Here is a 25,290-nt window from a genome sequence, read left to right as displayed (position 1 = left end):
CAAAAAGTTGACATAGGAAGGTCCCAGGAAATGAAAATATGTGTGAGGTAACCTCATGTGTATGCATGGAGGGCAGTCTAAGAAGAATCACAATTACACTCCATGGTGTAATATGATCCATTCCTGAGTTTCTTGTATCTTTGTAAGTACTAGGAAGGAGGCATTCATGTTACCTTACATTCTAGGTACCCCCAGCATCTGCCACAGGATCTAGCGCATATAAAATGGTCAACAAGTCTTTGTTTATCTATTGTATTGGGATACTTTCCCATCCTGATTTATATTTCTACTTCCTTTGGGTTATTACCAACTATATAGAAAACCAGCTACAAAGCATAAGCTCCTTATACAGTGAGCATATTTGACAGGTAATAGCAAAGATATGAAAATCAGAATTCATTTTTGTCGTAATCTGTTTTGGCTCCTTTAAACACTATGTGGGAATACTTCTCTATCCCTCAGTTAAAGTTAACAGAGTTGACCTAGGAGTAAGAAAGAAGCAAGTATAGCTTATGAATTTTTACCCAGGAATAAAGGGATAAAAGTATTAGGCCCATCTCTTCAAGAGAAGGTATAAGACTGAATATCTTTGGGATACAATAAAGCTACAAAGTTGTAAGGGCCTTGAGAAGAAGGCAAATGCAGATGTATGACAGATAGACAAGGATTCCCTTGCATATCTCACGTGAAACCTGGCTGCTATGGTCTGAATTTGTTGTGTTCCCTCTCTAACTGAAGTGTTTTAATCCTCATTGTGATGTATTAAGAGGGTAGAAACTTAATCTGATTATGGTATTTAGAGGTGGATTTGGGGGCAGGTGATTAGAATTATATAAATTCAACAGGTGGAGCCCTCATGATTTAATACTGGTGACTTTATAAGGAGAGGCAGAGAGACCAGAGTGTACACATGCATGTTTCCTGTCTCTTCCCATGTGATGCCCTGTGCTTCCTTGGGAATCTGTTACCAAGAAGGCCATCACCAGATGTGGCTTCTCAACCTTGGGCCAGAACAGTAAGGCAAATAAAGAAACCTTTTTTCTGGAGTACCAGTCTGGAGTATTTATTAGCAACAGAAAATGGACTAATACACCAGCTCTTGCACAGTGTTTTAGTCAGCTTTTTTGGTGCTGCGATTGAAAGACCTGACTGGCACAATTGTAGAGGAAGGACAGTTTATTTGAAGACTCATGGTTTCAGAGGTCTTAGTCCACAGAAGGCTGGCTCCATTCCTCAGGGCTCCAGGTGAGGCAGGGCATTAGGATGAAAGGGTGTGGCAGAGGGAAACAGCCCACATGATGATCTGAAAGCAGAGAGAGAGGGTGACTCCTTTCTCGAGATACAAAATATATACCACATAGCTACATCCCCAATTAGCCACTTCCTCCAGCCATACCCCACTGTCTCCAGTTACCACTCAGTTAATCCCATCAGGGATCAATCCACTGAGAAAGTTAAGACTCTCGCAACACAATCATTTCTCCTCTGAACCTTCTTGCTTTGTCTGACACGTGAGCTTTTGGGGAACACCTCATATCCAAACCATAATATACAATATTCCCAGAGTCTTGATTTTCCTTTAATACACTTTCAAGGAACCAGGTTTCAGTTTCAAATTTCTTGGGATTAGGAGAAATTCACTGAAGAAAATTTCCAACAAAAGTTCTGTGAGCAATCACTTTTTCTCTGACCTGCTAAGGTTCTGACTCTTACATTAAATTTTACTTATCTAAATATAAGGTAAACTTTTCCTCTTTTTCCTGAATGTAATCCAGCTATGAAGCACTGTTTAATATATAAATGGTCAAGTTATTTTGAGGAGATCTAAAGGAAAAAAGAAGATGCAGTGCTGGGGCTGGGATTGTGGCTCAGTGGTAGAGCAATTGTCTAGCATGTACGAGGCCCTGGGTTCGATCCTCAGCATCACATAAAAATAAGTAAACAAAATAAAGATATTGTGTCCAACTACTTCTAAAAAATAAATAAAAAAGAAGATGCAGTGCTATGATTTGAATATATGTGTTCTTTCAAAATTGATACATTGCTATCCATACCCAATGCGATGGTGTTAAATGGTGTTAAAAGGTTCTTTTTTTTTTTTTTTTAGAGAGAGAGAGTGAGAGAGAAGGGGAGAGAGAGAGAGAGAGAGAGAGAGAGAGAGAGAGAGAGAGAGAGAATTTTAATATTTATTTATTTTTTCTTAGTTCTCGGCGGACACAATATCTTTGTTTGTATGTGGTGCTGAGGATTGAACCCGGGCCGCACGCATGCCAGGCGAGCGCGCTACCGCTTGAGCCTCATCCCCAGCCCCTTAAAAGATTCTTTAAATTTTTTTTTTAAGAGAGAGTGAGAGAGGAGAGAGAGAGAGAGAGAGAGAGAGTAAGTAAAAGGTTCTTTTAAAACAGGATTTCCTATAGTAGGGACTTTTGTCTGGAGACCTCATTTGAGGATTGAATCTGGTGACATTATTTAGAATTTTGACTTTGGCAATAAAATATTCCAAGAAACATCAATACAATGAGATTTTGTTTTTTGGTTTTGTTTTGATACTGAAAAATCAAACCCAGAGGCACTTCACTACTGAGCTACATCCCCAGCACTTTTTATTTTGATACAGGGTCTTGCAAGTTGCTGGTATTACAGGTGTGCACCACCCTGCCTGGCTAATACAATGAGTTATCTGAATACAATGAGTTGGATCTGAGGAGAAGTGATTAAGTCATAAGTATGCTGCTCTTATGAATGGGATTAGTGCTTTTTATAAAAGAAATTGAGGGAAACACCCTAGGCCCTTCCATCCCTTCTGCTCTTCCACTGTGAGGACAGTGTTTATCTTCTCCAGAAGATGCAGCAACAAGATACTGTCTTTGAAGCAGAGAGAATGCCCTTACAAGACACCAAATCTACCAATGCCTTGATCTTAGACTTCTCAGCCTTCAAAATTTTGAGAAATAAATTTCCATTGTTTATAAATGGCCCAGTCTTCAGCATTTCATTATAAGAGTAAGAATGAGCAAAGACACACAGCATCTGTTTTTCTTTCTCTACTTGCATCAGGAAGCTAATAATCAATGGCCTATATTGGGTCATCCATGATGTCTGAGTGCTCTGACACATGCTTTGCATAAATTAGCCCCAAAGGATATCATGGTAATCATAGGACTCAGATATTACCAGCTCTTTCAGTAAATGATCCCAAAGCTGGAGTAATTCAATGCCTTTCCTTTGCTCTTCATCTTTTGCTCTTCATACCCATTTTGTATTTGGATATAGGTTTCCCATTCTGGGAAATATTTCCTTTAACTTGGGTCTATGGCAAGTGATGCTGAGACAGGGTATATCTGAGGAAAAGCAAGAAGCAAGCATCCCTTCTTAAGATATACCATTGGGATGGGATGGGAGGGGAGGGGAGAGGGGATAGTAGAGGATAGGAAGGGCAGCAGAATACAACAGACACTAGTATGGCAGTATGTAAAAAAGTGGATGTGTAACCGATGTGAATCTGCAATATGTATACGGGGTAAAAATGGGAGTTCATAATCTGCTTGAATCAAATGTATGAAATATGATATGTCAAGAGCTTTGTAATGTTTTGAACAACTAATAATAATTAAAAAAAGATATACCATTGGTTATGTTTTCTCTAGAACATGGCCAAGTATGCTCCACAAGCTGATGGGCCCATTTCTTTCTTATGGGATTTAGAATAGGAGGCTGGAAGGGGTAACAGAAGAAAGGAAGAGTAACTGCTATGGGAAAATAATGAAGAAGGGCCAGCTGCTGTGTAACAAGATTGTCAGTAATGACAGCAGCATGCACCTGAGGGTCAAGCAAGGCTTCTGAAGAATGAACAGTATTGGGCAATATGCAAAGGGAGCCCTAGCCCTTTTTCTTGGTGTGTGGCCTCCTCCTCAAGTGCTTACCTGGGAGGTTATATCACAAAGAAGGTAAGCCAGTCCAGGGGCAGAATGCAGTGGTGTGGTAGGGACAGTGGCTGGGAGGCAGGCAGTCCTCTTGCTCCCTGGGCAGTCAGCCAAACAAATGCCCAATGACTATAGTGTCCAACCCTACAGTCTTTTACTTTTGGATTGTCCTGTGGAGTGGCCCAACCTACTCCCAACTGCCATGTCTCCCATTCACCTGCTTCCACCTCACTGCTCCTCAGGACCTAGCATGGGCTTCTTTACACTACTGAGACCCCAGATCCAAAGCATCTCACTAGTTCCAAGGAGAATCATGTAGTGGAAAGTCATTCTGTCATTGATTGATAGGAACACCTAAAGATGTTTTATATATATATATATATATATATATATATATATATATATATATATATATATAATGGTACTGGGGATTGAACCCAGGGCCTTGTGCATACAAGGCAAGCACTCTACCAATTGAGCCAAATCTCCAGCCCTGCTATCATAATTTTTTTAAAAAATATTTTATTGTAAAAATACAAAAAAATGCTCATCATCTCTAGCAATCAGAGAAATGCAAATTAAAAGTACTCTAAGATACCATCTCCCTCCAGTAAGAGTGGCAGCCATTATGAAGACAAACAACAACAAGTGCTGGAGAGGATGTGGGGGAAAAAGGTACACTCATACACTGCTGGTGGGACTGCAAATTGGTGCAGCCAAATTGGAAAGCAGTATGGAGATTCCTTGGAAAACTGGGAATGGAACCACCATTTGACCCAGCTATTCCTCTTCTTTTTTTTTTTAACTTTATTTTTATTTTCTTTCTTTTATGTGGTGCTGAGGATCGAACCCAGTGCCTCATGCATGCTAGGCAAGCACTTTACCACTGAGCCACCAGCCCAGCCCCTATTCCTCTTCTTGGACTATACCCAAAGGACCTAAAAACAGCATATTACAGGGACACAGCCACATCAATGTTTATAGCAGCACAATTCACAATAGCTAAACTGTGGAGCCAACCTAGATGTCCTTCAGTGGATGAATGGATAAAAAAAATGTGGCATTTATACACAATGGAATATTACTCAGCAATAAAAAATATCATGGCATTTGCAGGGAAATGGATGGCATTAGAGCAGATTATTCTAAGTGAAGTTAGCCAATCCCAAAATAACAAACGCCGAATGTCTTCTCTGATATAATAGGGGTGGCTCAAAATGGGGTTGGGAGGGAGAGCAAGGGAGGAAGATTACCTCTAGATAGGGAATAGGGGTGGGAGGGAAAGGGAGGGAGAAGGGGAATAGCATGAATGGTGAAAGGAGACTCTCATCATTATACAAAATACATATATGAAGATTTGAAAAAAAAAACTTGATTCTTTGGTTAAATTGAAGTCTGCCAAATTTTGCAGAAACAAAGGAACCACTTCCCTTTGGTAAGTAATAAGAATGTGTGGGATATATTGAAATCATTTGAGTTTTATCATTCTCAAAGGTGTTAACATCTACTTGTGACCTTTTTTAAACCAATTACTGCATCAGTAACTGTAAAATGGTGATTTCCTAATACTATTTTTCTGTAGGTGATATTCTTCGATGAATAAGAGCTTTTCCTACTGCTCTGTGTTTTGGAGTAACAATAAAGACTCATGGATTCTTTTTAAATTTTGTTGTCAATGCATCTTTTAAATTATTTACATGTGGTAATGAGCATTGAACCCAGGGCCTCACACATGACAGGCAAACACTCTACCACTAAGCCACAACTCCAGCCTCTCGAATGTCATAAATTCTTAATATGGATACACATATTAAATATAAGTATTTTATTAAAGTGAATTTACATTTTTAACTGGCCACTAATTAAATTCAAGGGGCAGCTCCAGTTCATATGAAGGATAGACATTCCCTTTCAGTATTGAGGGCCTATCTTGTGTACATTTAATCCCTGTATACAGCAAAAGGTCAGACTGAGGCTTATGGATCCTCTAGAGAACAGTGAAAAGTTACAGTACAAGATCTCAGTGGAGTTAGCAGTGACAGATCATGTAAATAACACTTTATTCCAGTGGTACTCACTACTGTACATTGTTTTAGGCCCTCAGGATGCAACTTGTGTGTACTGGCACAGTCACTAAAATAGCCACAGAAATAAGTAGGAAAAATACGCCCCAGAGAGAACCAAATGGAAGGAATGATAAATGGTGCCATCAGACCTTGGGGTTTAACATTCAGCCAGGTGTGGTAAGCATCTTGGATGCTTAATGCCTTCTCATTTCATCAGTAGCTGGATTGTTCGAGGTCTCCACAGGGAAAGCAGGTTCAAATATCACACAGTATACCAAATGGTTTGCATTGAGGTTCTTTATTTCTGGCCATTTCTTTACAGCTATCCATGCAGGGATAACTCCCACATGTATCTTTCAAGCCTGAATCAAACTCTTCTAGAAATTCAGATCTATACTTCTAACTTTATAAGATGCATCTCACCAAAGATACAAAAAACTCTAAGTAAACATCTGCCTCCACTCCCATCACCTTTTTCCCACTTAACTGAAAACAAAACTGGCTTTTTTTCTAAATGTGTTTACTTTCTGAGCTTTTGTGTCCAAGTGCCCAAAATAAAGCCGTGGATATATGCATTCATCTAAGCAGGCATGTAACAGGGACACAGAATGGGTTCTGGGTCATAGAAGGTCCTGTCACCACAGTGAGGACAGGGGTTGGCACTGAACCAGACCATGCCTGGCCTCCCCAAATCGCACAGCATTTGCTTCAGCTTGGCATGCAGGTAGGCAAGTCTCCCCAGGTGGAGGGTACCCTCAACATCTTCATAACTCTCCAGTGGGGCAGGATACATTACATGACTTAACTTGCTCAGCCCAATGGTGTGGAGCAGGAGGTTCTCTAACACAGCCATGGAGATGGGATTCCCACAGAAGCTGAAGGTTGTGAGCTGGGAGCAGTGGCTCAAGGCAGGCAGGATAGCAGTGAACTGGGAGTCCATGATCCCACATTCATCTAAGTCCAGATCCTGGAGAGTGGTGGAGGTTCTCTCTAATAGAACCTGGAGGGGCTCAAAACTTACACAGGTCAGATTGACCCCACTCAAACCCAGATCCTTCAGCTGATTGATGTTGGGGCATTGGGACAGATGTGTCAAATCTGACTCTGAAAGCAGGCAGTTAGTGATTGACAATGTCTCCAAGGGACTCTTCAGGGACCTAGGGAAAGACAGAATAATTAGTGCTGGGGAATAGTGATAGTGGATATCACACAATGAGGTTGGCCCAGAAACATGTTATTTCCCACACATTCCCTTATTGGAGATCCAAACAATCCTTTACAGACAGGATATTTGAGACAAGTTTGGAGAAAGAGGTTCATGCTGATAAAGCTGTTGAATGCAGTCTATAATCTGAAATCTAAGGTTTGATGGGCTTTCCCTTCTTTAATGCCCCCCTCACTTAGCTATTTTTAGTCATCTTGGACATCATTTCCCAAAGCTACCCTCTCCAGACATAAATCCATTAAATAGTGTTCTAGCAGCAATATGTCACTGTTAATTGCATCTAATTAACTTTATAACTGAAATTGCTTTCTTTCCAAAACTTATGTTGAAATATAACTCCCATTATAAGATATTAAGAGGTGGGACCTTTAAAATCATGTGACTGATAGGTAATGGGTTATCTGAACATTAAGTCTGCTATAAAAGCTGGCTTGGTGAGGTCTCATGAGTACTCCTTGTCTCTCACCATAATGCCTACACTATTCAGGAGCTCTGCCAGCAAGAAGGCCATCACTGGATGTGGTTCTTCAAACTTGGACTAAACTGTTGAGCTAAAATAAACCTCTTTTTTATAATGTACTCAGTCTGTGGTGTTGTATTACTTTTAAAAATATTTTTCAGTTGTAGTTGGTCACAATACCTTTATTTTTATTCATTTGTATGTGGTATTGAGGATCGAACCCAGGGCCTCGCACATGCTAGGTGAGCATTCTATTGCTGAGCCACAACCCCAGCACAGGCTGTGCTACTGTATTATTATTAGCAACAGAAAATAGACTAAGATAACCTCTAACCTTTATTGGGGTAGTTGTGTGATACCATACTTGTAAATAAGACAATATGGTGTCTTCTAGTGACCTGTTCACTCTTACATTATTTGTGGCATATACACAGCAGATGTCCATTGCTGTTACCAAAATGAAGAAGGGCTTGTTCTGGTCTACAGAGCAATCTTACTATCCCTCACCTGAGCACTTGGTTCAGACGGCCTTTGAGGAAGGAGATAGAGTCCAAATATAGCTCCTGGAGGTGATGAAGACTGAGGAACTGAGAGGTGAACTGACTAACGCAATGCTCCTCCTCCTCCAAGGAAGTGTAGGAAAACATGTGGATGTGGGACAGGAGGAGCCTGCGCAGATTACCCATCTGGCCTAGATGAGGAGCAAACTTCCCTAAGGTGGACAATTTCCAGGTACAATTCACTTCCAAATCCTGGACAGAGTCCAGCTGCACCATTTTCAGGATCATCTTAATATTCTGCATGGGCACTGAAAAAATCTTCAATTTCTTACAGCACAGGTGTAGTAAACCTTTCTTTTGCTTGACCTTCTCAATGAGGGAAGCAAGCAATTTATCACGGCTGCCTTCCTTGAGGCACAGGTCTATAAGCACTTCTACAGGAGCCAAGGGCTGCTTCCCCCTCATTCTGCAACCGTCCACTCTTCGCTTCTTCTTCATGGGCTGGGTGGCCTCTGGTTCCATCAGTGAGTACACACTAGCTCTGCTTCCAGACCATATGGTCCAGAAGTCCCGATGAGCATTCTTTCGTAAATCCAGCACTTGCAGTTTCCATCTCCTGTAGGAAAATAGGTAATCAACTCAGAATAAAGAGCAGAAATCGTACAACCTTGGAAAGAAACAAAGTTGCTCTTTTTCCACTGAGAATCTGCTTCTCCTTTGGATTTTTCTGGAATCCCTTCTCCTAAGATCCTTCTTGAGCCCTGCTTATTGTACATTGGAGGGGGTACCCAATGCATTTTAATTAATCAGCCTTCTACATCCAGAAGCCCATTTCCAGAGTGACACCAAAAAACAGACTCCAGGCCTCCCTGAACTTCCTCACTAGCACCACCAAAAGCCCCTGGCCTACCATCTTAGCTCTCCAGGCTCCCTGAATACAGCTGTGTCTTGCTGACTCCCAAGGTCCTTTCAGGCTACAGGACTACCCTCACCTGGGGCGAACTTCCTGAGCAAGCAGCACATCAAGCCCATTGAGTGCAGCTTGGAAGTTCTCCTGGTGAGGCTGCCACTCCTTCATCAGGGATCCTAGAGGGAGGCAGGCAAAGGGCCAGGACTGCACCATCGCCTTCAGGGTCTTACTGCGTCGCTCAGCATAGGCCACCGTGAACAGAGGTGGGAAGAGCTCTGTGGGGAGCTCCTCCAGAGCAGCAACTGCCAAGGCCTCATTCCTCAACAGACTCTGCCCAGCCAGTTCCAGGAGCCTTGGTGGAGCCCACATGCTCATCCTGATGAATCTCTGTTCTAAAAGGAATCCTGAGGAAATATGTAGAGAAAGTATTCTCAGGTTAAGCATGAGCAACTCCATATTCTCTCCACCCTTCAGAGGGACCAACTCAGGGCTAAAGTCACTGTCTGGTAATAGCCAGGAAATTCTCAGTATCCATTCTGCACTTGGTGGCCATAGAGTCACATTTGTGTCTCTGCTAGCACCAGAACAAGCATTTGGTCAAATGCTGAGGAGGCGGCATGATGACCACTGACCCCATCTCATATCCACCCATTCACAGCTCCATTTAATTCTAGCCCACCTGGGAAGTAAGTATTATGGAGCCTGAAAACTGACTCTGCCCTCTTTTGGGATTAAATTTGAAAATTATAAATTGAGATTTCCTTATTGAAATGCTTGGGACCAGAAGTGTTTGGGATTTTTGATTATTTCAGATGTTGGAATATCTGCACATAAGATATTTGGGGAAGGGACGCATGTTTAACACAAAATTCATTATGTTTTATATGCCCCTTATAGCCTGAAGGTAAATTTATGTAACATTTGTAATAATTTTGTGCATGGAACAAAGTTATACCATGTAGATTTTCCCACACATGGTATCACACTGGCACTCAAAAGCTTTGGATGTTGGAGCATTCTGAATTTCAGATTTTTGGATTAGCAATGCTCACCTGTATTTTCCAAAGACAATGGGGAATGGGAATACCACATAGCCCAGAATAAACTCCTTCTCTACTCCAACAATAAGCCAGGTGGGACAGATTAGGAAAACATGCACAATGGGTGCCATTGTATTTTCCTTTATAAAACCTTTAATTAAGAAACTATAAAAGCACTTTATTCCCAGACTCTGGAGGCTAAGGCAGGATGGTGGCAAATTTGAGGCCAGTCTCAGCAGCTTAGCAAAATCCTGTCTCAAAAACTATTAGTATATTGTAACCTAGGTCTCTTGAATAAACTTTCAATCCCAAAATGAAAAGGGAGAAGGAACAGTAAAAAAAAAAAAAAAAAGGAAAAACCCTTCACTCTTAAAAACATCCTTTGAATCGCCTTACCCATAGGGGTACTGTGGATTAAATCCAGGGCCCTCTATCACTGGGTTACTTCCTCTATCCCTTATTTTTTTGAGAAAAAGTCTCAGTTGTTGAGGCTGATCTCAAACTTTCCATCCTCCAGACAACTGGGATTATAGGCATATGTTTCTGCACCTCACCTATGAAATATTTCTAAGCTTTTAAAAAATTATGAAGAAAAAAACCTAAATAAACCACAAAACTTATAAACGACAAAACTAGAACAACTGGTCACACTCTATTTAAATGTTACTAAGTAAAATTCTTTTTTTTTTTAAGAGAGAGAGAGAGAGGGAGAGACAGAGAGAATTTTAATATTTATTTTAGTTTTCGGCGGACACAACATCTTTGTTTGTATGTGGTGCTGAGGATCGAATCCGGGCCGCACGCATGCCAGGCGAGTGAGCTACTGCTTGAGCCACATCCCCAGCCCACCAAGTAAAATTCTGACCAGTCATGTCTTTCAATTCCAAAACAAAACAAAAAATCTGTTTAATTATTTTAAGCATATGTAAAATGGTATAACCAAAGCAGAAAACAAAATGTTCCAAGTTAAGGCAAAATGCATTAAGAGGAAAGAGCAAAGCCTAATCCTGATCTTTTCATAAGGAAAGGAAAACTATCTATGCAGTTAGCCTGCCAGACTATGAAGACCCTGGATGACATTCCTGACCCATCAGGCCCAGGTGCAGTGCAGGAAGCCTTGTATCCCAAGTCAGGGAGGACCAAAGAATTAACTCAGTCCTCAGAAGCTATCATAGGCCATTCTGGGTAACCTTCCCCTTTTCAGCTCTAAGCTTACAAGTATAAGCATGAAATCTGATTATAATATTGGTTCTCCATTCTGTGTATCCTAATAAGGTGTTTCACCTTCTGTGGAATCAACTCACTGAATCACATGTCCATTTACAAAAGGAAAAGGAAAAGCAAAACCAATTGAAAATATAATCATTGGGAGAATTTGTGGCCACATAAAAATTTCAAGTTAAAAAGCTTTATGAAAAACGATGTCAGCTCAAGAGGAGGAAAAAAAAAAGCCTCCAATTAAGAATTCCCAAGTATCACATTGTAATTTATAATTTATAACCCCTAACAATGCAAATCAAGTTTGTACAAAACTCAGGTTTGTACAAAGGTACAACAGAGTTGTGGTTAGTTTTCCAGACTTTGAAGGTCAAGGATACCCCAAAGGAAATTAAGTCAAAATTACAAATAGGAGTAAGGGTAGGGGCCTGGGAAGGATGGAGATGGGAAGGAGTTGATTACCCATGAAAAGTCAAAGTGTTTGTTTGGGAAAACTTCGATACTTCTGCCTGGATGAAATTGAGAGATTAAAAGAAGGATAAACTTGGTGCAGTGGCTACATCCCAACTATTTGGGAGGCTAAGGCAGGAGGATCCACTGAATCCAGGGTTCAACATAAGCCTGGACAACATAGCAAGACCCTGTCTCAAAAAATTATTCAAGATAATCACCGAGGCAGAAGGTAGAACCAATCTTCCTTACTCCCTAGAGGTAAAAAGGTGTTTCTTTCCAGAGGAGTTTCAGGACTCAGAAAACTGTTTTTAGAAAACTCAATCTAGGAATGTGGTCTGGGGAGGGAATAGAGGGTAATATACTTAAAGACTAAACCTGGGACTGCAACTTTTTTCTTTAAGTCTGAAAGCCACTGAGAAGTGACAACTGTATGTTTTTTGGATCTTGGAGTCAGGGAGAGAAATACACATGGTCCAAATGCACATATCCTTGGCTTTCCAGAAACTACCAGACTTTCTGTATAGGGCCAGATGTTCTCTTCACTGCTCAAGAGAAAACCATCAAAATCCATGGTTTTCTAACTAGGGCTGCTTGTTACAAGCATTTAGGAGCCAGATGCTGTGATATATGGTTTTAATCCCAGCAACTCAGGAGGCCAAGGCAGGAGGATAACAAATTCAAGGCTGGCTTGGGCAATATAGCAAGATCATTTCAAAATAAAAAATGATTAGGGAATGCAGCTCTATGATAAAGCACTATTGGGTTTAATCCCCAATACTGAGGGGGAAAAACCCAAAACAAAGGTCTCAAAACAACAAACCAGGCAATTTCAACAATGGTACAGGTTATACAATAAAACATTTGCCTCAGAAAACAAATAATTCAAACGTTTCTATTGGCCCTTCTGGTGGCCTCCAGTTCTTAATAGCATCTGGTTTCACTTCTGACTCAATACTATCTACATCTAAACAGAGACTGTCCCTTTCTTTTTTGTCAATAGGGACCTGCTTGCTGACAAGGTCATCCTGGGTCCATTCAGTTAATTTCAAGGGATGTGCTTCCTTTTGGAGGCATAGTGTGGTGGTGGTAATGTTTGTGTGTGGTGTGTCTGAATGACTCATGGAACTGGAACAGGAATAGGGACACAGACTGCAGAGGAGTTGGTACAGGTCAGTGAACGATGGGGAAGGAGAAACTACAGGAGAGCAGGAAGTCAGGTCTGGCTCTCACAGAGCAGGGTTCCTTAGAGGTTGGAAGCTTGTGTCTTAAGATAAATCAGCAACAACATAGGCCTGGATGAAGTATATTAAGGTCTGGCTTTGTTGGGCCTAGCCTGGATGAAGTGACAGCGTTAATGGTTATTCTCTGCCTACCCTTATCCCAAGGACCCAAGTCAGGACACTAGAACTAGAGAGTCTGGGGGGAGAGAGAGAGATCCTGGATGCAAAGATGAGAGAGAAGATATGCAGAAAGGGCAGGGGGTCCCCAGGCTTGACATTCAGCCCAGAGTGGTATGCTCTTTGGGATGTTTGTACTTCATCCTCCTGACTCATCATAGCTCAATGGACTGTGAAGAATGGACATCTCTGTAAAGCTTAAGAGAGGATTCTAGTATGGATCATCCAAATTTACCAAATTTCAGCCCCATGGCGAAGGGAGTAAAACCAGAGTACCCTAGGCTGTGTAGCATTTTCTCCTGAACAAGGAGAGCAAATGGGCTGGGGATGTAGCTCAGTTGGTAGAGTGCTTGCCTCACATGCACAAGGCCCTGGGTTCAATCCCCAGCACACCCCACCCCTCAAAAAAGCGGGAAGCAATGGTACTTGGGATACCAGGGCAATGGCCTCACATTTAATTGGAAACAATTCTCCACATTCCATGGTGAGGGCTGGAATGAAGCCCTGGGGCAGGCTGGCCCTGTGCACATGACATGTTCCCTGCAAAGTCTCTGGCACAATGGATCCCCTTTCCTTGACTTACTCAAGGAGACTTACTGATATTTCTAGAGAAGAGAAAGGGACAAGGGGTGAAAGAAGGGAGGGGAAGAGGAAGTAATGAAAACTGAATTAGAACAAATTATGTTCCACACTTTTATAATTAGGTCAAAATAAACTATCATGTATAATTAAAAATAACTAATAAAAGAATAAAAATTAAAAAAGGTTTATTGAGTCCTTAGAAGATGACATTAAGTGTTATTCTGAGAGAGGAGGAACTCCCAGAGCAAGGCCATAAAAATGACCACACACACTGAAACTGTACAGTCATCTTCACTTTGCTCAGACAAAATTATGATTTTTCTATAGTCATTATAATTTTTTCAAAACATTAAGAATTGCTACTATTAGTTATAAATGTATAGAAAAACAAAACATATAAACTTCAAATTTATTAAGTACAATGATTTGAAATATTGAGAATAAATAAATAAATATTGAGAATTAAAGTTTTGTTTCTTTGTAAAGACCTTATCAAGATTAGTATAAATAATGCTTATTTTCTTGGTGCAGAAATTTTGATACAGAGAAATCATCTTTTTTATGCCCTATTAAGTTTGGACCAGCTTCTAGCATATTATCCTTCATACTGCCAATGTCATGACCAATACCTTTCCCTAATAAAATTTGAAGCTAAATTATGACTGTTCCATAACCATTACAATGATTGTGTTTTCAACATGAGATTCCCCACAGTCATTTTCTTCAGGACACATACTTCCTGTCAATTTTCTTCATTCTGCTTCTATGGGAAGTTGGGGAGTATTAGCCTGGATCTGAGTGGCTATGGTTCTGAACATGATGGAGTAAAAATAATTCCTTATATTTGGTAGAACTTAATTTTTCTAGTCTCATAAGTACCTCTCTGAAGACATGTAACCTCAGCAGAGGCCTTAGATCAATTTTTCCTTTCCATGTGCAGGAAAAAATGCTCCCAAAGGTATGTAATGTACATCTGAGTAGCCCAGAGGGTGACCCAACTGGGCTCCAGGTGTAAGCCTGATGGGCGTGTGTCTGAAGAAGGTGAGTTATAAAGGGGACACTCTGCTGTATGTGCACACACAGCCATGGACAAAATCATGGATGAGAGTAGCAGCCTCCATTTAGGTGATATCCTTCATCACAATCAGGGGTGCAGCAGATGTGCAAGATGGCTCCTGTCATCTGAGTCAGGGATTAAGAAGGGTGTGAAGAACCCAGCCTAGTAGTCTCAGGATACAGATTCCTGGAGCATCATGACCACTGCCTGAGACCTATGCTCTGCTCGGCTCATTCTCCTCCTTACTACAGGTGAGACCTTAAGAAGGGAACTTTCTGGCAGCCCAGGGCTGACTGGTCTCAATCTGCCCCAAGTTCCTCTGGGGTGATGATTGGAACTTACCCTCTCCACATGCTCCTCTTCTCTCAGGGTTGTAGGTTTGTTGTGCCTAACATAAGCACTTTCAGAGTCTGAAACTTTGGACAAAATGTCAAAGTCTCCCACTCTGGAGGCAATGACATTAGGGGTTTTAATCATGTAACCTGGTACCTACAATTGGCACACTGCTGCTCAATCCCCAGATGTCACCCTTGAGCTTTGGGTCCTAGCTCAATTTTCCAGATATAAGTGAGACCAGGACTCCCTGGCCTCCCCAGGTGGCACTGGAGGACAAGGATGTGCAGTCCTGTTTCTTACTTTCTAGGAGTGATCCACACCCACAAGAACTGAAATCAAACATCTCTGAGCTCATGTACCCTTTCTATTTAGACACCCTGCACAGACATAGTCTTTGGTGTTTGATTATTCTGAGCAGAAATTCTGAGCATAACCATAGTTATGAGAATAGGATCCCCAACAAGCTAGGACTGCTTCTTATAAAAAGTAGAACAAATGAAATGCTCTGTGGAGGAAAATTATTTCAAACAAATAAACAAACAAAAAGGTTGCTCTTGATTCTGCGGGGAGGGGCTTCAGGATAAAGACTCTCTCTAGCTCCTTGGTGACAAGGTAAAGGTGGTGAAGGGCCACTCCAGGCAACCTACATGGTACAGGGAAGGGCCACTCCAGGCAACCTACATGGTACAGGGACTAACTTACCTGAAACGTCTTCTGCACACTGACACAACTCTGACTGGCCTCAGGTCCTCCAATACTTCGTTTTCCAGATGTCCTACTGTATCAGTCACAAGTTTCCAAACAACTCTGTGAGCAATAACCAAAATGCTCCAAAAGCAATGAGATCATATTTTAACATAACTAGTTAGGAAGCAACAGCTCCTGCCATTACTGCGGAGAAAACAGCACTGGAGCCTCAATCCTGCTCTTCTATATTTTACTAATATATTTTTGAGGTACTGAGGATTGAATTCAGCAACTCCCTACCATTGACCTACATTCCCAATCCTTTTTCCTTTTTATCTTGAACCATGATGTCACTAAATTGCTCAGGATAGCCTCCAACTTGCCTTCCTCCTCAGCCTCCGGAGTTGCTGGGACTACAGGCCAGCACAACTACACCTGGCTTCGATCCTGTCTCTTGGGAGAGAGTCTACTTGCCATCCCAAACCTCAGCACCAGTTTTTTTCAGCTGAACTGGAGGGCAATTTGAGTGGCAGACCCTGTGTTAGTCACAATTGCTCCTTCCCCTCAAGCACATTGACCTGCAGCCAATTTTCAGCCCTCCTCTCACCCTCCTGAGCTGCTAGCTTCTTCCCGGAATTCTGATGCCTCTGGCTGAGCTGCCCCCACCTCCTAGTACCTCCTGGATCCTCCAGAGGGGCCAATCCTTAAGAGCAGCTACCCCAGGCAGCAAATGAGATCAAACCGTAAACCCACACGCCTCCATAAGATGAATTACGTTGTCTAAATCGCTTTCCTCTGGCTACTTCTCCGAAGCAAGTACTTTGGCTAATTCAAGTTATATGAAGTTATTATGCTCTTCATCTCAATTCTAAACTGTGATAACCCACTTTCCGATGGAAAACAGGGCCCTTGGGGAAGGGGTGGTAGCTGGGGAGGCGGCCAAGGTTGCCCTACGAGGAAGGGAAGAAAACAGAGTTTGAACTCACCCTTTCTTCTACTCCGCGGGCCCCGCCACGTGGCCTCTCTCCTCGTGCAGCTGTTGGAAAGAAGCAGACGCTGACTCAGCAAGTTCCCTAGAGCTCGGAGACAGACGGATTGACCAATCCTGGCTTCTCTTTTCTTCTCAGGCGAAATCTCACGAGATCAGGGCGGGGTCAAACAGGGAATCCAGAAAGTTCTCTAGGGCTGGAACAAGATAGGGGAGAGGGATGGAAGCTGGGTGAAGTGAGGATGAGTGGCACCCAAGGCTCCGCCTACCTTGGCTGGGATAGGCATGGATTGGAAATACACGAGGCAGGAGTGAAGCGGGTAGAAGTAGGAGGAGGCAAGGGTGGGGACAGTGGGGTGAAGGGGGAGATTGGAGATAGGAGGAAAACAGGAAGTGAGATTGAGGCAGAAGGGTGAAGGCAGTAGGGTGGAGGCATGGATTTGAGGAGGAGGAGAAAGTAGAAGGGGGAGGGTGTATGGGTTCAGATAAGGGACCCTGGGATGGGGAGAGCAAAGTCTAGACCTAGACACATCCCAGGGCCTGAGTTTGCAGCGATTGGAGGGGCAGGGGACTCCTTTTATTCCATGGCATTTGGGGTACAGGAGAACCTTCCAGTTCCTTGATTGAGCTGCTTAGCTCCACCCCACATTTTTTTTCTGGACCAATACCACGCTCTGGGTGGGTCTCATGACCCCATTTGTCTGGACCCATTTATGTAATGTTAAACTGAAGCAACCCAGACAGATTCAGTTCATTTTTCCTTGCTGTAGAATGCTTTCCTCAGTCGTCCCTTAGATTTGTTTTCCCCCTCCGATTTGGTTTTCCAAGGTTGTTGGTTTTATTTTTTTTCTGTACCTGGAATTGAACCCAGGGGTACTCAACTATTCAACCATTGAGCTACATCCCTGCCCCCCCCCCCAAAAAAAAAATACACATGCACACATATACATATATACATACATATAAATAATTTAGAGATAAGGGCTCTCTAAGTTGTTGAGGCTGGCTTTGAAGTTTCCATCCTACCTCAGTCTCCTCCTGAGTTGCTGGGATTGCAGGCATGCGCCGTTGCACCTGGCTAGGGCTTCTTTTTGGCTAGGTACCTGTTAGTAAGTTGGGATCTGGGAGCAGGTGAAAGATGTGGAGCGTTGTAGAGTCTCAGGTTGCACCTGTGCATCTTGACCACTACGGGGAAATTGGGACTAGCAGGGACAGTTGGGGGCATGGAATCTCTGGGGTAGATTGCAAATCCTGTGTCAGATTTTGGTACTTGCTTCCTCTCAAATATTTTTGTGGGGTGTGGGGGTCCGGGAGGCAGTCATACTTCTGGAGGGGTATGGAGGCTCCTTCTTTGGTGAAGAAGTAGAGGAGGGTTACCAGCAAAGTGGAGGCTACATTCAACGTCACTCAAGTTGGGCAGGGATCTCTTTGGGTCTTTTGAAATCAGCTTCTTCACTCCTGCCTGGGCAGTAGCTCACATAAACTGTTTTTTCTCAATGAGAGTAGGAGGAATGGGGTCTAGGACTGCTTTCCTGTTATCTGATAAATATAGGGTTGCTGTTTTTCCAGGATCTATCCTGACATTGCGTAAACATCCCCAGGTTTGTTCTAGAGGGGCTATGAATAGATTGATTCAAAATTAAAACAAAAGAAACCAGCGATTGAACTCAGGGTGTTTAACCGTCAAACTACTTCCTCAACTCTGCTTATTTATTTATTTTAATTTTGAGATAGGGTCCCACTAAGTCATTCGAACAGGGAGTCTTCCACACTGCTGAATGGGGCCTGCCCTGGGTGGCCCTTGTTCATGGGGTCATGCTGTCCTTGGAGGAAATACTCTGCATTGAATCCCTCAGGGAAGACAGGTTCTAACAATTCAGGGCCCATTAACTGGTAGAACCAAGCTGTGGCATTATGTGGCATTATACATGAGACCCCTCTGCTGAGTGCACTTGCAGGTCTGCTCACTAGAGTTGTCAAGACAGTAAGGCTGGGAAATTGCGACCTCATTGCAGGACTGGCTACACACTTTAAGTGACTGCTATGGTTTGAAATTTCATGTGTTGGAATTGTAATCCTCATTGTAAGAGAGTTGATAAGTGGCATCTTTGAGAGGTAATTCAGTCATGAGTTCTTTCTCCCAATATCCTTTTTGTGGGAGTGGGCTTTTAATTTTGAGAATGGCTTTCATATAAAGGTAAATCCAGCCCTTTGTTGGCTTCTCTTGCCCTCACTTTCTGCCATGGGAATAATACAGCAAGAAGGCTAATCAATTGCCTGCATCCTCTTCTGAGACTTCCCAGGCTTTAGAAAAGATAAATAAATGTCTTTTCTTTATAAGTTATCCAGTTTCTGCTGTTTTGTTCTAGCAATGCAGAACAGTCTGAAAAAGAGACCTAAAGCAAAAAGAAATTTCGGACAGCCCTATGAAAAAAAGCAACAGGGGCTGGGGATGTGGCTCAAGCGGTAGCGTGTTCGACTGGCATGCGTGCGGCCCGGGTTGGATCCTCAGCACCACATACCAACAAAGGTGTTGTGTCCGCCGAGAACTAAAAAATAAATATTAAAAATTCTCTCTCTCTCTCTCTCTCTCTCTCCTCTCTCACTCTCTCTTTAAAAAAAAAAAAGAAAAAAAGCAACAGAAAAAGCACAGTTACATATAATGAACCATGATATTTTTTCTTTATTATTTATAAAGCACAATGTAATTGATAAAGATGCATGAGGAACAATACTTAAGAAAGTGTATGAGGACATTAATTTTTCAGTGCTAAAAAGAGAACAGTCCAAGGTCAGGAGTGTTTCAGAAAGGATACTGTGATCATGAATTAGAATCTTCTTAATGTGTTTTTGAATGCAATTTGGCAAGACTTTATTGAAGAATTTTGCATTTGTTCATCAGAGATACAGGTCTGGATAACTCATAAAGAAAAGACATTTATTTCTCTTTTCTAGAGAAAAGAGCCTGGGGAGTCTCCAAAGAGGGTGAAGGCAAATGGATTCTCAGGTGAGTACTATAAGACCATTAAAGAATACATATCAATCTTCCTCAAATTATACCATGAAATACAAAGGGAGAAAAGACTCCCAAATTCATTCTATAAGGCCAGTAATCACCCTCATATTGAAGTCAGGGAAAGATACATCAAACCATAACAACACAGATTACACGTTACAAATAATCTTTTTGGTTATCCATTTACAATACAACACTTCATCAATAGCTTGATAAATCCCATGATGTTTCTAGTTAACTTTTATGTAAATTTACTGGTTATGTCATGATAGCATGTAGTTTTAGCAAGTAGATATTCAACATATCTTGAAAACAATTTTTTGTCACTGTGGGAAAATGCATGATGTGACATAATGTTAATAATTTATGACTCTGAGGACAATGTCTTTGTGTTTCAAGCATAAGTGGAAGTATATATGGTATTTCCCAGAATGCATATTCCATTTCCAGAACTTCCTCATCTTGTATCACTGAAACTTTGCCTGCCTTCACCAGCAGCTCCCCATTTTTCCAAGACCCACAATCATGGTAACTACCATTCTACTTTCTGCCTCTGGGGGTTTAGCTGGTTTAGATTTCAGATGTAAATTAAATCATGTAGCATTTTTTTCTATGTCTGCTTATTTTCCTTAGCATACTGTCCTGTATATTCATAAACATTGTTGCAAATGATAGCATTGTATTCTTTTTAAGGATGAATGTTACTCTCAGCATCATATAGCTGATATCTTTTTATTTTTATTTATTTTTTTTTGAGAGAGGGGGGAGGGGGGGGAGAATTTTTAATATTTATTTTTTAGTTCTCGGCGGACACAACATCTTTGTTGGTATGTGGTGCTGAGGATCGAACCCGGGCCACACGCATGCCAGACGAGGGCGATACCGCTTGAGCCACATCCCCAGCCCCTGATATCTTTTTATATGTGGACACAATATTCAAAAATCAATAATGAAAACTGAAGATTATTTTTTTCAGAATTTATTTCCAAGATATGCAAAATTTAACATGGGGGAAGGATTTAAGGACAAGCTTTGGGGTTCTGGTGACATACACAAGGCATCATACATCATGCCTGAAAACAACAAAACCCATTTGCCAACAAAGTTGTAGGTCTGGTTTCACATGACCATGCATATGCATGTTTATGGATATAAAGGATTTAAGACACAAAGACACACACTAACCAAATATTAGCTCTCACAGCTTAAAAAAATCACTTCAAAAATAGTCCCAGAAATAAAAATAAATAAATAAATAAATTAAAAAAATAGTCCCAGAAATAAAGTGAAAACTTATAACTCAAAATCAGATAACTCAAAATATAAAGATCAAAGGACAAAAATATTTGGTGAGAGAAATAAGCCAGTAAAAACTACTAGTTGATTATTTTACAATGAAACAGATAAATGTAAAGAAGTAAATAATTCAGAAAGGAAATAACATTGTACATAGTAGGAAAGAAACCACTATAAATGAAAGAAACCATAAAAATGAAAGCCATTTTAAGAAAATGACTACAGATTTTAGGAGCATGGAAACAGTTGTACCTTTCTAAGATAGACCTGACATGGAGAAGCAATAACCAGGTATGGGATTACAATAGAGAAGGACAGCTACAAAAGAGGTAATGAGATAGAAGAGTCGCTGAAGGATGGGGGAAGTACAAAGCCAGGAATTGGCAGGAAGAAAGATGTCTTTGTTTTGAGAATTGCACAGACCCAACAGAGAAAAGCTCTGTTAAAATGAAAAGTTTTGCTGAATTCTGTTGCTCTTAAGAATTCATAAAAACAAATTTCATATAAAATTGGGTGACAGAGAATGTTGATGGTAAACCATGCACAAATATTGTAGAGGAACAGGGAAATAAGTACAGACTAAGGCCACTATGAAAGTTCTCAGTTTTGATGAGACTTACTTTGGAGGATGAGTCTTTGTTAAAAAATGAGGTAAAGTTACTAAGAAAAATGATACAAAGCTTGAAGAGGCTTCATTGATGAGATTGAATTCTATCATAAAAGGATGGATAGAACTCTGGAGAGAATAAACAGACACTGAAAAAAATCACTTGAGCAAAGAATAGTAAACCAGAAGAAATAAAGTGAAGGATATGCCTTAAAAGGAGATGAAAGAAATGGGAATATATAAAAAAAAACTGGAGTAAGAAGTGGGAAAAGATTGAGAGAAATGCCTAGAGTTGTTAAATACCATAGCAGTTCTCATGTATAATTGATTGGGTGCCTGACAGAGAAAAAAACAAAGCTAAGATGAAAAGAAAATATTGAAACAATAACTCAAGTTGTTTTCTGGATATAAATAAAATGCTTTGCAATAGTTTCTTCAGGAGAATCCTGAGCATTGATTTGGAATGTCTATTAGAAAGTGATATTCTAATAAAATCTAGAATTTTAAAGAAAAGAGAAATTCTTTGGTCACCTAAAATCAAAGAGCAAATGATGGACAACAGAATGAGAAGTTGCATTTGTAAGCTATTTAGAGAGAAATCCTCTGTGCTAAGGAAATGGAACAATATATTGAAGCTCTTCGAGGGGAACAATGGGGAATCAAGGAATCAATACACTAGGTATAAAGTTCTAAACATCTCATTGATCATAGAAGATCTTGGCTAAATTTGTTTCCAAATTCCCTTTTACAGGAACAGACTTGAGTCAACAAAATCCCTAGAGACAAGTTGAAATAAGGACATATGCAAATTGCTGAATTGAAAGTTAACATGAAAAATGTTGATACCAGTGTTTTTAATTAAGACAAAATGAGGGATATAGGAGTGAAAGAGTGAAGTAGGAGTAGTAAATAGGATGGCTGCTTTATAATACATCAAGTTTTAACTTTGTTTTCCTATGATTTTTTTAATTGATAATATTTTTAATACATGATAGTGAAATGCATTACAATTCTTATTACTCATATAGAGCACATTTTTTCATATTTCTGCTTGTATATAAAGTATGTTCACACCAATTCATGTCTTCATATATGTACTTTGGATAATGATGTCCATCACATTCCACCATCATTGTTAACCTCCTACCCCCTCTTCCCTTCCCACCTGTCTGCCCTATCTAGACTTCATCTAGTCCTCCCAAGCTCCCCCCCACCCCACTATGAGTCAGTCACCTTATATCAGAGAAAAAAAAATGGCATTTTTCTTTTTGGGACTGGCTAACTTCACTTAGCATTACCTTTTCCTACTCCATCCATTTACCTGCAAATGCCATGATTTTACTCTCTCTTATTGCTGAGTAATATTCTATTGTGTACATATGTCACTTTTTTATTCATTCTTCTATTGAAGGGCATCTACGTTGGTTCCACAATTTAGTTATTGTGAACTGTGCTGCTATAAACATTGATATGGCCGTGTCCCTGTAGTATGATGTTTTTAAGTCCTTTGGGTATAGACCTAGGAGAGGGATAGATGGATCAAATGGTGGTTCCATTCACAGTTTTCCCAGGAATCTCCATACTGCTTTCCATATTGGCTGTACCAATTTGCAGTCCCACCAGCAATGCATGAGTGTACATTTCCCCACATCCTCGCCAACACTTATTATTGTCTTCATAATAGCTTCCTTTCTGATTGGAGTTAGATGATATTTTAGAGTAGTTTTGATTTGCACTTCTCTGATTGCTAGAATATATTTTTTTTATATATTTGTTAATTGATTGTATATCCTCTTCTGAGAAGTGTCTGTTCAGGTCCTTGGCCCATTTATTGATTGGGTTGTTTTTCTGGTATTTAGCTTCTTGAGTTCTTTATATACCCTAGAGTTTAGTGCTCTATCTGATGTGTGAGGGGTAAAAATTTGCTCCCAGTATGTAGGCTCTCTGTTCACCTCACAGATTTTTTTTTTTTGATGAGAAAAAACTTTTCCATTTGAATCCATCCCATTTATTGATTCTTATTTTTAATTATTGTGCTATAGGAGTCTTATTAAGGAAGTTGGGGCCTAATTCCACATGATGGAGATTAGGGCCTTCTTTTTCTTCTATTAGACACAGGGTCTCTGGTTTAATTCCTAGGTCCTTGATTCACTTTGAGTTTTGTGCATGATGAGAAATAGGGTTTTAATTTCATTTTGTTGCATATGGATTTCCAGTTTTCCCAGCACCATTTGTTGAAGAGGCTATCTTTTCTCCTATACATGTTCTTGGCACCTTTGTCTAATATAAGATAATTGTAATATTATGGGTTAGTCTATGTGTCCTCTATTCTGTACCATTGGTCTACCAGTCTGTTTTGGTGCCAATACCATGCTATTTTTGTTATTATTGCTCTGAAGTATAGTTTAAGTTCTGGTATAGTGATGCCACATGCTTCACTCTTCCTGCTAAGGATTGCTTTAGTTATTCTGGGTCTATTATTTTGCCAGATAAATTTCATGATTACTTTTTCTATTTCTATGAGGAATGCCATTGGGATTTTGATCAGAATTGCATTAAATCTGTATAGTGCTTTTGGTAGTATCGACATTTTGATAATGTTAATTCTGCCTATCCAAGAGCAAGGTAGATCTTTCTATCTTCTAAGGTCTTCTTTGATTTCTTTCTCTAGGGTTCTGTAGTTTTCGTTGTATAGATCTTTCACCTCTTTCATTAGGTTGATTCCCAAGTATTTTTTTTTTTTTGAGGCTATTGTAAATGGGGTAGTTTTCCTTATTTCCCTCTCAGAGGATTTGTCACTGAGATACAGAAATGCCTGAGATTTATGGGTGTTGATTTTATATCCTGCTACTTTGCTGAATTTATTTACTAGTTCTAGAAGTTTTCTGGTAGAGCTTTTTGGGTCTTCTAGGTATAGAATTGTATGGTCAGCAAATTGTGGTAATTTAAGTTCTTCTTTTCCTATACATATCCCTTTAATTTCTTATGTCTGTCTAATTGCTCTGGCCAGTGTTTCAAGAATTATGTTGAATAGAAGTGGTGAAAGAGGGCATCTCTGTCTTATTCCAGTTTTTAGAGGAAATGCCTTTAATTTTTCTCCATTTAGAATGATGTTGACCTGAGGCTTAGCATAGATAGCCTTTACGATGTTGAGATATGTTTCTGTTACCCCTAGTTTTTCTACTGTTTTGAACATAAAGAGGTGCTATATTTTGACAAATGCTTTTTCTGCATCTATTGAGATGATTGTATGGTTCTTATCTTTGAATCTATTGATGTGATGAATTACATTTATTGATTTCCTTATGTTGAACCAGCTTTGTATCATTTTAACCATGTATATCCTGAATGCCTTCTCTGAAATTTCTTCTGTTGTGGCTGCTAAAGATTCTAATGATGTGGTGTCTTTATTTGTTTGGGGCACTTTTTTTACTTGTCTTTTCATGTTGCTCTTTTGTCTTCCTTTCCAGCTCTGTGGGTCTGGGGTGTTATTGTTTTTACCCTATAGGTTTGTAGTGCTCTTATAAGG

The 25,290-nt window shown here is 40.5% G+C and overlaps 1 protein-coding gene across 1 annotated transcript; it reads right to left on the bottom strand.

Annotated features, from left to right (window-relative positions):
• Positions 1-6,569: 6,569 nt before the first annotated feature.
• Positions 6,570-9,459, bottom strand: LOC308644250 (melanoma antigen preferentially expressed in tumors-like; the record flags this gene model as incomplete). Its single annotated transcript, XM_081285133.1, has 3 exons — positions 6,570-7,146; positions 8,182-8,790; positions 9,167-9,459. The coding sequence occupies 3 exons, from the start codon at positions 9,457-9,459 to the stop codon at positions 6,570-6,572; spliced, it is 1,479 nt and encodes a 492-aa protein (XP_081141259.1).
• Positions 9,460-25,290: the final 15,831 nt, after the last annotated feature.

The sequence above is a fragment of the Spermophilus citellus genome (genome assembly GCF_964194105.1).
Source record: "Spermophilus citellus genome assembly, chromosome: 3".
NCBI lineage: Eukaryota > Metazoa > Chordata > Mammalia > Rodentia > Sciuridae > Spermophilus > Spermophilus citellus.
The sequence above is the reverse complement of the archived record's forward strand: the minus strand, read 5'-3'. Positions and strand labels throughout refer to the sequence as shown.